General features: G+C 35.7%; 2 protein-coding genes across 2 annotated transcripts; both read left to right on the plus strand.

Moving 5' to 3' along the window:
• Positions 1–1,312: 1,312 nt before the first annotated feature.
• On the plus strand, positions 1,313–4,333 carry LOC113539093 (olfactory receptor 52B2-like). Its single transcript, XM_053239847.1, has one exon. It carries the CDS (start codon positions 1,611–1,613, stop codon positions 2,559–2,561), a length of 951 nt encoding a protein of 316 aa, XP_053095822.1. The 5' UTR covers positions 1,313–1,610; the 3' UTR covers positions 2,562–4,333.
• A 4,542-nt stretch (positions 4,334–8,875) lies between these two features.
• On the plus strand, positions 8,876–10,541 carry LOC113539094 (olfactory receptor 52E4-like). The gene has a single exon (XM_026934650.2). The coding sequence runs from the start codon at positions 9,287–9,289 to the stop codon at positions 10,232–10,234; it is 948 nt and encodes a 315-aa protein (XP_026790451.1). The 5' UTR covers positions 8,876–9,286; the 3' UTR covers positions 10,235–10,541.
• The last annotated feature ends 2,307 nt before the right edge of the window (positions 10,542–12,848 follow it).

Genomic DNA, 12,848 nt, shown 5'->3' on the forward strand with positions numbered 1-12,848 from the left:
TCTTGGGTCGTGCCGAGTCAAATGCATACCATGGTTTCACTTTCCTACTAGACTTTCGGCCATTTTGAATTTTCTTGAAAAACTTGTCCTAGACATTTCATAGGATCTTCACCAAATTTGACTCAGATCATTGTTAGACCATGCTGGCAAAAAATTATTAAAAAGCTTTTTGACAGATCAAACCATCGTTGAATAACATGCAAACGAATTTGATGTTGAGCACACCGATAAGGATGTGAGGCTATATCTCCGTAATGCTTTAGCATATTCAGACCAAACTTGGTGTATTTCATAGCCATACTGTTTTGGTACCCTCACAGTTTCAGAAACTAGTGTTCATGAGATATAAAAAAAAGCATATTTTTGCTTGTAACTTCTGAACCTTTTTCCTAAAATCCTGAAACTGGTTTCTTTAGATTCTGTGGGGCATACAGAGTCAAATGATATAAAATTTTTCTAGATCTACCATTGTGGGTGTCGGCCATTTTGAATTTAGTCTTAAAATACTGTATTTCACAAACGTCTTGGCGTGGCATTTAGAAAAATGATTTGTGTCATCGGCACCATGCCCTAAAGGTATTCAAAAAATTTCAGGAAGGTGCCACTTTGTGGTAAAAAATTATAACAGAATTTCAAAAAATGCTAGTAGTTTTTGAATACTTTTGCCTATCGTCATGAGTCTGGTCTTGATAGATTCCTTAAGTCATTTTGAAATGCTTTGAAAACCTACTTTTTACTGTTATTTTATTCTTTATTTTGTATATTCGTTTTTTAATTGTAGTATGTGCACAGTCACAGTGTCAACCAGTTGGCATTTTACCATCCAGTACAAATACATTTGTGACAAATAAAAAAGCCTTGAACCCTTAAAAAACCCTTTTATTCTAAATTAATGTGGGGTAATGTTTTTTAATTGGTAAATAATTTTGCAAACAATATTGATTTCCCCCCTCAACTTAACTATCATAGGTGAACGTTTTGATTCATGACCTACTATATAATCCCAATTAAGTCCATGTCAGTTCTAGGTTTAACATTATAGAATGTAGAAAAGTTCAAAGGTATTGGATATTTAAGAAAGGCACTGTATTTCTATCAGAGATGTCTTTAAACTATCCAAGCATCAAAAAGTAGCTACAGCATTAAGCAAAATACACTTGTTTTAAATAAAAGCAAAGAAATAAAAAACTACATTTACAAACATATAAGTTTAAATAAAAAGTTAAAATTGTAAGCGACTTACTATGAAGCAGCTTTGCAGAAAAGCAGTCAGTTTGATTGTTTCATTTCTTGCGTCATAAGATTCAAATGCTATGCTAACTTATTGTGCTAACTGTAATGGTCATAACTTTCTATTGCACACTATACATCTTATGGTTGAGAGAAGATTCAAGTTGCTAATAACCTCTTGTGACATATGAGTAACTTGAAAGGTCTTTGGAGGGCAGAAGAGGATATAAATTTGGCATATCATGTCCCCCTGTTGACACAATTGGATCTTTTGATATGTGAGTCTGATGTCAAAGCCATTGGAAATGAAAAAAGGAACAAAATGCACACTGGTAAATTAACAACTGTCCTATTCTGTTTATTTCTCCCACAGGTTCTGAATGGAGCAACAATTTTACAACAACACATTCAGTTTCAACCTTCAAATTGCCAGATTTGATGTGCCTCCTCATGCTATTTATCCTGTTTTTATCATTGGAGCTCTGGTCTATTTGTTTGCAGTGTTCTGTAATGTAACAATTCTAGCATTGATTGTTACCCAGCAAAGCCTTCATAAACCCATGTTTTATATTTTGTTCAGTCTTCCTTTTGCAGACTTATTGGCAATTACATGTGCTCTGCCCAGAGTGCTTCTGGATATTGTAACCCAAACAAATATGGTCTATTACCCAACATGTGTCCTGCAGGGTTTTTTGCTTCATTTGTATGGAGGTAGTGTACTTTTTATTCTGGCAGCCATGTCATTTGATCGCTACATAGCAATATGCAAGCCACTTAGATATAACTCTATAATGGGTCCATACACAGTTGGTGTTGTGATAGCACTGGCTTGGAGCCTTGACATTGCCTTGATTGTTGTGTTGTTTGGTCTTCAGGCAAGACTTCCAAAATGTAAGACAATCATTTTTAATGTGTATTGTAGCAATAGTGCACTGTTACAGCTTTCATGTGCTGGTGACCTTACTGTGAACAATGTTTATGGATTAGCTATAACTGGAGTTATGCAGGGCATTAGTGTGACTATTCAATTATTTTCCTATGTACAAATTCTTAAAGCCTGTCTTTCCCACACACAGACCAATGCTAGAAGTAAGGCTGTCAATACATGTTCAGCACAGATAATTACTTTTCTTCTATATGAAATAGTTTCTACCTTTACCATACTTTCATATCGTTTTCAGAATATACCAACCAGTGCACAACAAATATGCGGTTTGATGATTTTCACAATTCTTCCAGTTTTTAATCCAGTTATATATGGAATGAAAACAAGAGACATTAGGAATTCATTCATCATAGTGCTGAAAAAACAAAAGGTGGCATTTACATAATTTTTTAACAAAGTTTTATGTTAATAAGCATTACATTCAACCCAATTCTGTGTACTAACAATTTGCAATCTGCTATGACCTTTCCTTCAAATGTTCAAACAAAATTCAAACAAAAATGCATAAAAGAACAATTATATCTCTTCCTACATAGTGTAAATTCTGATGTCCATATTTGGTCTAAATGATTTTATTTATTTATTCTGTGTTTGTGAAAATGAATACCATCACATATAACACAGATTTGTGTATGTGTGTTCTTCATAAACAAGGTATAAAAATGAAGCAAATGTATCTTTGTTCATAAAGTTAAATTTTAAACTGGTTTTATGACATGCTTTACATGGAAGTGGAGGTATACATATTCACATATTCATTGGCTTTCGACATCTGCTTTGCATACACCTTAAGCTGACATTTGTATATTTATCTATATATTAAAAAATTTTTAAAGGTAAACATACTGTCTTCTTGTAATGGTGTAGGGAATGTTTCTTTGGCATACATTTAATACCCCTTAAAAATAATAGAGCATAATTTGAATGTCACAAAGCACATGTCATATCACACTGGATCAATGAACATGATAATTAGTTCAGTGTACTTCAATGGCCTCGCCAGTCACCAGTTTTGAATTCAAAAGAGTACCTTCAGGATCTGCCGGAATGGAAGAATAACAACATGAACAAATCTGCAGAAATTATGCAATGCAATTACATCAACATGGGCCAAAATTCCAATGTAATGTCTTCAACACCTTAAGGAATCTATGCCACAAAGAGTTGAGACTATTCTGTGAGTAAAGGGCAGTCCATTCTACCCTGTATTTGTGTAATAAAAGTGGTTGGTGAGTGTATAACCCCAATTAAGTCCATGTCATTTCTAGGGTGTAACACTGTAAATGTAGAAAAGTTTTGCAAGACACTGTATTTCTATCAGAGATGTCTTCAGAAAGATATTATAGAAATAGTGTAACCATAAAATATTAACCCCAAAATGTGTACTCATATCTGATAATATTTCATCCTCAATGTTGTAGATATATGGAACTGGTATAGTACACAAGGTGACACGGAGGCCTGAAAGTGATCTATATGACCTTACATAGGCATTGGTATCCTGGGCCTGAGAGTGATCTATGTGACTGTACCTAGGCAGTGGTATCCTGCTAAGTGAGGAGAGCAGGAGCAAGCTGTAAATTTAAGTGAGTAAGGCTAAACAATAACATATATGGGGATGTTGGGTCTTGTGAAAAACAGGATGTGGAAGTTTTGTTTTTTTTTTCATGTAAATGTATATAAGAATGCCTCTCTGATGAGTTGGGTAGCTTTTCTCTGCAGAGAACTTCTCAGCTGAATTCATGAAAGAATAAAGTCTATGGCCTCAATATCCCTGCTCTCTGGAGTGATCTTTGATCTTCATTACTTGCAACGACAATATCAAAACTATAAAAGTAAGGCTCATCTCTTAATAAAAGCAGTCAACATGATTCCCTTTCCTAAGTACAGTATATTCAGGGCTGAACCAAAATGGCAAAATGGGGTAGAAAACTTATTAGTAATTACTTAGGTTTTAATTCCAGTAATGATTATGTATTATTACTTTGAATATTTTCACAGTAATATTGCTGCTGGCTCATTCAAGTTTAATACTTTTGTAACATCTATCATGGACAATTCTCCACCAAGCTGACCAAGGTTTCCCTGCCTCCCCTGAGTTTTAAATCTTTTCTTTGGTTATCCTGCTCATTTCCTCATTATATATATATGTGTGTGTGTGTGTCAGGTGCGGAAGTATTTAGACAAGAGTTTTTGTGATTTTGCCTTTATACACCACCACAATGGATTTGAAATAAAACAATCAAGATATGATCAAAGTGTAGACTTTCAGCTTTATTTTAAGAGGGTCCACAAAAATATGGCATTTACCATTTGGGAATTACAGCCATTTTAAGCAAAGTACTTCCATTTCCAGGGGCTCAAAGGTATTTGGACAATTGACCAGGTGCGGTCCATTCCCTCGTTACTTCAAGACGAGTTCATATCAGGTATTGAGTTGGCATATGGCAGCTGTTCGACTGGAGCTACCAATATGAATTCCAAGGAGATCTCAATGCAAGTGAAGCAGGCCATCATCAGGCTGAAAAAACAGCATAAATCTATAAGAGAGATAGCAAAAACCTTGGGTGTGGCCAAATCAATAGTTTGGTAGATTCTTAAAAAGAAAGAAAGCACTGGTGAGCTCAATAACATCGAAAGGCCTGGAAGACCATGGAAGACAACTAAAGTGGATGATTGCAGAATCCTTTCCTTGGTGAAGAAAAATGCCTTCACAACATCAACAGAAGTCAAGAATACCCTGGAGAAGGTAGGCGTATCAGTGTCAAAATCTACAATCAAGAGTCGCCTTCATTAATGTAAATACAGAGGGTTTACAACAAGGTGCACACCACTTTTAACATTCGAGAACAGGAAAGCCAGATTAGACTTTGCCAGAAAACATCTAAAAAAGCCTCACACGTTCTGGAATAAGATTCTTTGGACTGATGAACCCAATATTAATTTGTACCAGAATGATGGGAAGAGAAAAGTATGGTGAAAGAAAGGAACAGCTCATGATCCAAAGTATACCACATCATGTGTCAAACATGGTGGAGGGAGTGTTATGGCATGGGCATGTATGGCTGCCAATGGAACGGGCTCACTGGTGTTTATTGAAGATGTGACTGCTGACAAAAGTAGCAAGATGAATTCTGAGGTGTATAGGGCTATACTCTCTGCTCACATCTAAATGCTAAACAAACTCAAGACTTTTTGAAGGCAAAGAAATGGAATATTCTTCAATGGCCAAGTAAGTTGCCTAATCTCAACCTAATAGAGCATGCTTTTCACTTACTGAAGACAAGACTTAAGGCAGAAAGACCTACAAACAAGCAGCAACTGAAGGTGGCTGCAGTGAAGGCCTGGCAAAGCATCTCCAGGGAGGAAACTCAGAATTTGAGTTTTGAGAACATGGGCTCCAGACTTCAGGCAGTCATTGACTGCAAAGGATTTTCATCCAAGTATTAAAATTATGGTTATATTTACAACTATGTCACTTTGTTCTATTACCTTTGAACCCCTGAAAATGGAGATACTTTGTTGAAAATGGCTGTACATCTTGTGGAACATCTTAAAATAAAGTTGAAAGTCTACAATTTAATCACATCTTGATTATTTTATTTCAAATCCATTGTGGTGGTGTATAAAGGTAAAATCACAAAAACTCTGTCATTGTCCAAATACTTCTGGATCTGACTGTATATATATATGAGCTTGTTGAACATCCCATTCCAAATTTAGTCCACACTTTGCTGTTATAATAACCTCCACTCTTCTGAGAAGGTTTTCCTCTAGTTTTTGGAGCATGGCTGTGGGAATTTGTGCTCATTCCGCTACAAGAGCATTAGTGACGTCAGCTGCTGATGTTGGAGCAGGTCTGGGGAACTAATTCAGTGTTCCAGTTCATCCCAAAGTTGATCAGTTTGCTTGAGGTCAGGGTTTTGTGCAGGCCACTCGAACTCTTCCAGACCAACCTTGGCAATTCATATCTTCATGGAGCCTTCTAGTTACAGTGATGGGAAAAATTAATGCTACAGCATACAAAGTCATTAAAGACAATAATGTGCCTCTACCATTGTTGCAAGAGTTTAGAAAAAGCCCACATATGGGTGTGATGGTCAAGTGTCCATAAACCTTTGTCCATATATTGTATAGACACACACACACACACACACACACACACACACACACAGAGTCGGGTTCATCAGTATTTGGACAGTGACAATTTTCAGAATTTTGCCTCTGTGCACCATAACAATTGATTTAAATTGAAGCAATTAAATGAATGCACTAGTAAGCTCAGCAACATCAAAAGGCCTGGAAGACCATGGAAGACAAGTAAGGTGTATGATCGCAGAATTCTTTCCTTGGTGAAGAAAAACCCCTTCACAATATCTAGCCAAGTCAAGAACTCTCTCGATGAGGTAGGCGTATCATTGTCAAAGTCTACAATCAAGACTCCTTCATAAATGTAAATACAGAGGGTCTACTTCAAGGAACAAAGCACTGATAACATTCAAGAACAGAAAGGCCAGATTAAACTTTGCTAGAAAACATTTTAAAAAAAGCTCATACAGTTCTGGAAAAAGATTCTTTGGACAGATAAAATCAAGATTAATTTGTACCAGAATGATGGGAAGAGAAGAATATGGAGAAGGAAAGGAACAGCTCATGATCCAAAGCATACCACATCATCAGTCAAACATGATGGAGGAAGTGTTATAGCATGGGCATGTAGGGCCACCAATGGAACTGGGTAACTAGTGTTTATTGATGAAGTGACTACTGACAGAAGTAGCAAAATGAATTGTTACGTGTATATAGCTATACATTCTGTTTAGATTCAGTCAAATGCTGCAAAGCCGATAGGATGATGCTTCACAGTACAGATGGATAATGACACTAAACATACCACAAAAGCAACCCAAGAGCTTCCTAAGGCACAGAAATGGAATGTTCTTAAATGGCCAAGTCAGTCACCTGATCTCAACCCATTTTTTCACTTACTGAAGACAAAACTGAAGGCAGAAAGACCCACAAACAAGCAGCAACTGAAGGTGGCTGTAGTAAAGGCCTGGCAAAGCTTTTCTAGGGAGGAAACTCAGCATTTGGTGATGTCCATGGGTTCCAGACTTCAGGCAGCCATTATCTACAAAGTATTTGTATCCAAGTATTAAAAATAATCCTTATATTTATAATAAAATTAGTTTGTCCAATTACTTTTATGCCTGTGAAAATGGAAGGACTATGTAAAAATTGCTGTAATTCCTAAGTGGTTAATGCAGCATTTTTGGGAAAACCCTTAAATTAAAGCTGAAAATCTACATTTCACATGGTGTACAGAGGCAAAATTACAAATATTGTGTCACTGTCCATATACTTATGGACCTGGCACACACACAAATATATAATATCAGAACCCTGGTCATGGTGGTAATGCCCCAACAACTTAACCACTGCTACACAGGCTATCCTGGACTCAATTGTAGAGAGACTCCAGGAGACAGAGATAGGGAGATGAAACAGAAAGTTTTTACTTCACATGGTTCCAACAAGACAGAAAACAGAGATCCAAAAATAATCCAACAGTAAAACAGATGAATCCAAAAAAGCAAGTAATTATGCAAAATACACAAAAGAGGCACAGTGGCAGTGGCAAGGTACTCACATGAGGAACACAAGGACTAAGCAATGAACAAACAAAATGGATGGTATAAATAGCCTCGCAAATCAGGGACAGATGAAAACAATAATGAAGGTTATCATGGCAGAAAAAAAACAAACAAAAAAAAAAAAAACACAAAGAATGTTTTCACCTAGTGTCCAAAGTCTATATAGTCCAAAGTCTTAACCTGTATTCACATGGACTATTAATCACTTTGTGAAGCCTTACAGTTTGCCAGCATATTTGTGAGTTCTGAGCCATGTTTTTCTGCCATTCTGATCTCTGGTGCTTTGATCCTGCTGAACCTTTTGTTTATGATACTGGATTGTGTTTCAGATTGTGTTTGACTGCTGTTTCTGTGGATTACAATGCATAACCCTGAATTTTTGTTATCCTGTTACTTCATCAATAAACTTATGGATTTATACAGTGCCTCCCTGTGTGCTTTGTTGCAACCTTTTTGGAGTAGGTGCTTTGATTTACTCAAACTTTAAATTTCGTGTGGGCTTTTGACATTAACTAGCTAATTGCTATAATGTTGGAAAATGCAAAATATGATAATGGTACTGAGCACACACACACAAAAAAACTTCAGAGTATCTGTGGCACTGAAATCTTTGGGACTGTTGTTTCCAAAAAAAGTGCTTCCAAAAAAAGAAAAGTGTAAAAACTTTGGCATTACCAAGTGCATGATTTCTGTGGGGTCTTGCTGCATAAGAGCTATGAAATGCAAGCCACTCTAACCCAGTACTGTCCACAAAAACTGATTAGCTGAATTTTTCAGCTAGAAAGGATTAGAACATATGGTTAGAAAAGCAGCTCCAAAACTAGTTGTGCAACAGAAAGCAGCATACAACACCCACTAGTTGGGCATATTTAACCTCATATTTCTAAGGAATGATATGATTTATATATAATTTTTTAATAATTATAATTATTAGAAATTGAGACTGATAGAGAAATGAGAAATAGTAATGAGATAAAAATTAATGCATTAGAGTGGCTAAGTAGTTGCTATTATATCATAGATTGTCTGATAATACCATGTCATCATGAAATTATAGTTACCACTGTTTTGTGTTATAGCAGGGGCCCCAACAACCCTGTGTCCATTTCTGAGTATAGTGTTTCATGTCATTTATCATAAGACTTACATGAAATATTATCTTATTGTGATATATATTTTATGGATGTAATGTCTTATTACAAGCTATACATCTTAAGTTTGAGAGCAGATTCAAGTTGCTAATATCCTCTGGTGACATATGAGTCACTTGCATGGTCTTGGGAGGACAGAAATAGATATAAATATGGCGTACCATGACCCACTACTTTCACAATTTGATCCTTTGAAAGGTGAGTGTGAGGTCGAAGCCACTGTGAATGAAAAAAAAAGAAAAAAAAAACATGCACACTGGTAAATCAGTAACTGTGCCCTTTTTTATGTCTCCCACAGGTTCTGAATGGAGCAAAAACTTTTCAACAACACATTCACTTTCAACCTTCAGATTGCCAGAATTGATGTCCCTCCTCAAGCTATTTATCCTGTTTTTATCATTGGAGCTCTGGTCTATTTGTTTGCAGTGTTCTGTAATGTAACAATTCTAGCATTGATTGTTACCCAGCAAAGCCTTCATAAACCTATGTTTTATATTTTGTTCAGTCTTCCTTTGACAGATTTAATGGGAATTACATGTGCTCTGCCTAGAGTGCTTCTGGATATTGTAACCCAAACAAATATGGTCTATTACCCAACATGTGTCCTGCAGGGTTTTTTGCTTCATTTGTATGGAGGTAGTGTACTTTTTATTCTGGCAGCCATGTCATTTGATCGCTACATAGCAATATGCAAGCCACTCAGATATAACTCTATAATGGGTCCATACACAGTTGGTGTTGTGATAGCACTGGCTTGGGGCCTTGACATTGCCTTGATTGTCGTGCTGTTTGCCCTTCAGGCAAGACTTCCAAAATGTAAGACAATCATTTTTAATGTGTATTGTAGCAATAATACTCTGTTACAGCTTTCATGTGCTGGTGACCTTACTGTGAACAATATTTATGGATTAGCTATAACTGGAATTGTGCAGGGCATTAGTGTCACTATTCAGTTATTCTCCTACGTGCAAATTCTTAAAGCCTGTCTTTCCCACACACAAACTGATGCTAGAAGTAAGGCTGTAAACACATGTTCAGCACAGATAATTACATTTGTTCTGTATGAAATAGTTACAACCTTTACTGTACTTTCATATCGTTTTCAGAATATACCACCCAATGCACAACAAATATGCGGTATGCTGATTTTCACAATTCTTCCAGTTTTTAATCCAATTATATATGGAATGAAAACAAGAGACATTAGAAATTCATTCATCATAGTGTTGAAAAAAAAGGTGGCATTTAAATAATTTTGAAACAAAGGTTATTTGGATGAGTATTACACTCAGTTCAATTCTGTTTGCTCTGTTAATATAACCATTTGCAATCTGCTCTGACTTCTTCTTCACATGTCTCATTCAAACATAACCACATAAAAGAACAATTTTCTCTTTGTCTATATTGGGTAAATTTTGATATCCTTATCTCCTCTAAATGACTATGAATTCATGCTAAATCAGAGAATGTTTCTAAAAATGATTAGCCTTTCCTATATCCCCAATAGAAATATATGTGTTTTGTTCATAAACAAAATTAAGCAAATGGTTCTTTGTTAATGTTGTGCATTAAACATATTTTACATGGAATTGGAGCTATAAATATCCACATATTTGTTGGCTTTTGACATTCACATTGCATACATCTTACATTGACTTTTGTGTACTTATGTACATTGTTAAAAAAAAGTAGATTAAAGTAAAGATTTTGTCTTTTTTTCCACTTTTGTGGATGTTCACTCATGTGTAAGCACTCTAATTCTTTGTCTCTATGATGACAATAAATGTGCAAGTTCTGATATTTATTTGGTTTTCACAGATATTTCATGTACAATAGGTCATCAACTGATTTTAACATGGGAGACTTAGACAATAAATGAAGATCCAATCCAATAATCAATGCCCACAATCCAATAATCAATGTCCATATAACGAGCCTGGCTCAAGCAAGGCAAGCTAGACGAACAATTTAAAACATACACAATATGACAATCTTTGCATTGACTGAATGTCTATGAACTGCATATATAGTGATAAACATGTCACACTAGTTCACATGGTTCACTATTGACTTGTTTTTTATTTGTTATGGATAATATAATTCAATCAGGAATTTAGTGTAACCTAGCATATTTCTTTTTTGGGGTTTGTTGACCTAAAGTATGTGCATCCACAAAAGAATTGTTAGAAATGTGACATTAACTTTGAATGCTATGCTTTGAATCAAAAACAGTTTTTGAATTTTTGAAGTAAATTTCAAATGTAATACCCCTCTCCAAGTCAGCACAAACATACTCATTTCTGGCAACTAAAATGACCCAAGGAAGCTACAGACTGTGTCAGGACACAGCGACTCCCCTGCCCCATTCCTCACTGCAGCCCACGGCCCAGAAAGCCGGCCACCCTCACTCTTCCTCCACCAGCACCACCATTCACCCTCACAACTCCAATGAAACAATAAATACAAGTTTGTTTGTACTAATCCTGCCTGTTCTGTGTCTGTGTTCTGCCTGCCGCAGCTGGGAGATGCTACAAGACCCTTAACAAGACCAAACTTTATTGTGTAGATTTTTATTAGTTACTTAGTTACTAGTTTCTATCAATCATACGGATTCAATATAATTAAGCTACTATTATCATGTAATGTTGCTTTAGGTAACTGCATTAAACAAATTTTTATGTGAGTTTCTGTAAAATTACCCATACTGTGCATGTGCAAACACCTGAAAATATAAGCTCAACTTTCACAACTGTTTTGTTGCAATAAAGGAGTCATGTGGCTGTTTTTTTGCAACTAATTTTAACCTTTATGTAATGGAATATTGCTAACAGTGGGCCTCATTTATCAATCTTTTAGTAAAGTGTTGTGTAAATGTTTGCGTCAGCCAAACCAAACTAAAAATTTCCACTGGACTTACAGAAGTTTCAGAAACTCTGATTTTCTTCATACTTGCATGCGTATGATCACAGAAGATCTCAACTTGACATTCAACTTGGCTCCCTGGCCAAGATAACCCTGCAGCGTCTGCATTTAATGGTTTGTTCTATCTGTCTTACTGTTACTTATTGTTCAGAGCACACTGACACTTTGATTATACTGACTCAAAGTACTGCACTGTCACTTTTGAACTTCATTAATCTGAGGTTCATAACCAGTACTGCACTGTAATTTTTATTTAATTTCATTCAAGTCACAGCTCTCCCTCCTGTGTACTCACCCCCACTGTTTTCCGTACCCCCTCCCTGCATGCTTCTTATTAATACTACACTTTACTTATGGCCTGTCAGCACTGTGTATAACATACATGTACCTTGTACCTTGGGTCCAGGAGAAACATTATTTCATCTCACTGTGTACTGAACAATGTATATGGCTGTGATGACAATAAAGATCCTAAAGAGACAATAAAGAGACTTGACTTGACTTGATGATCATGAATACGAATCACCTGAAAATTATCAATGAAGTACATGGCCTAGCTGATTTGTGTTTGGTGATGCCCACAAAATTCCATAAAAGGCAAAACTCACAAGAGGTAACAAGGCAAGTAACTGGCAAAAAAAGACTTTTACAGAGGTAGAAGTGAAAGTTAATTTGACTCACATCTATGGCAATAATATATTATTTCAGTGTAGCAGCACCTGAAAAGGTCAAAATCTGGATTCAAATTATGGAAATTGGATGTGAATTAAGTGAGATGAGAAGAAAATTGTTTGACATGAAAATGGAAAAATATATACATCCAGTACCCAAGTGATTATGGATACCAAGTAAATTACACAGAAAAAAAAAAAAAAAAAAAAAAAAAAAATATATATATATATATATATATATATATATATATATATATATATATATATATATATA

The sequence above is a fragment of the Pangasianodon hypophthalmus genome, chromosome 14, assembly GCF_027358585.1.
Source record: "Pangasianodon hypophthalmus isolate fPanHyp1 chromosome 14, fPanHyp1.pri, whole genome shotgun sequence".
Taxonomy (NCBI): domain Eukaryota; kingdom Metazoa; phylum Chordata; class Actinopteri; order Siluriformes; family Pangasiidae; genus Pangasianodon; species Pangasianodon hypophthalmus.

Excerpts from the sequence above, each read along its gene's own strand:
- LOC113539093 (XM_053239847.1), top strand. The coding sequence starts at position 1,611 with ATGGAGCAACAATTTTACAACAACACATTCAGTTTCAACCTTCAAATT.
- LOC113539094 (XM_026934650.2), top strand. The coding sequence starts at position 9,287 with ATGGAGCAAAAACTTTTCAACAACACATTCACTTTCAACCTTCAGATT.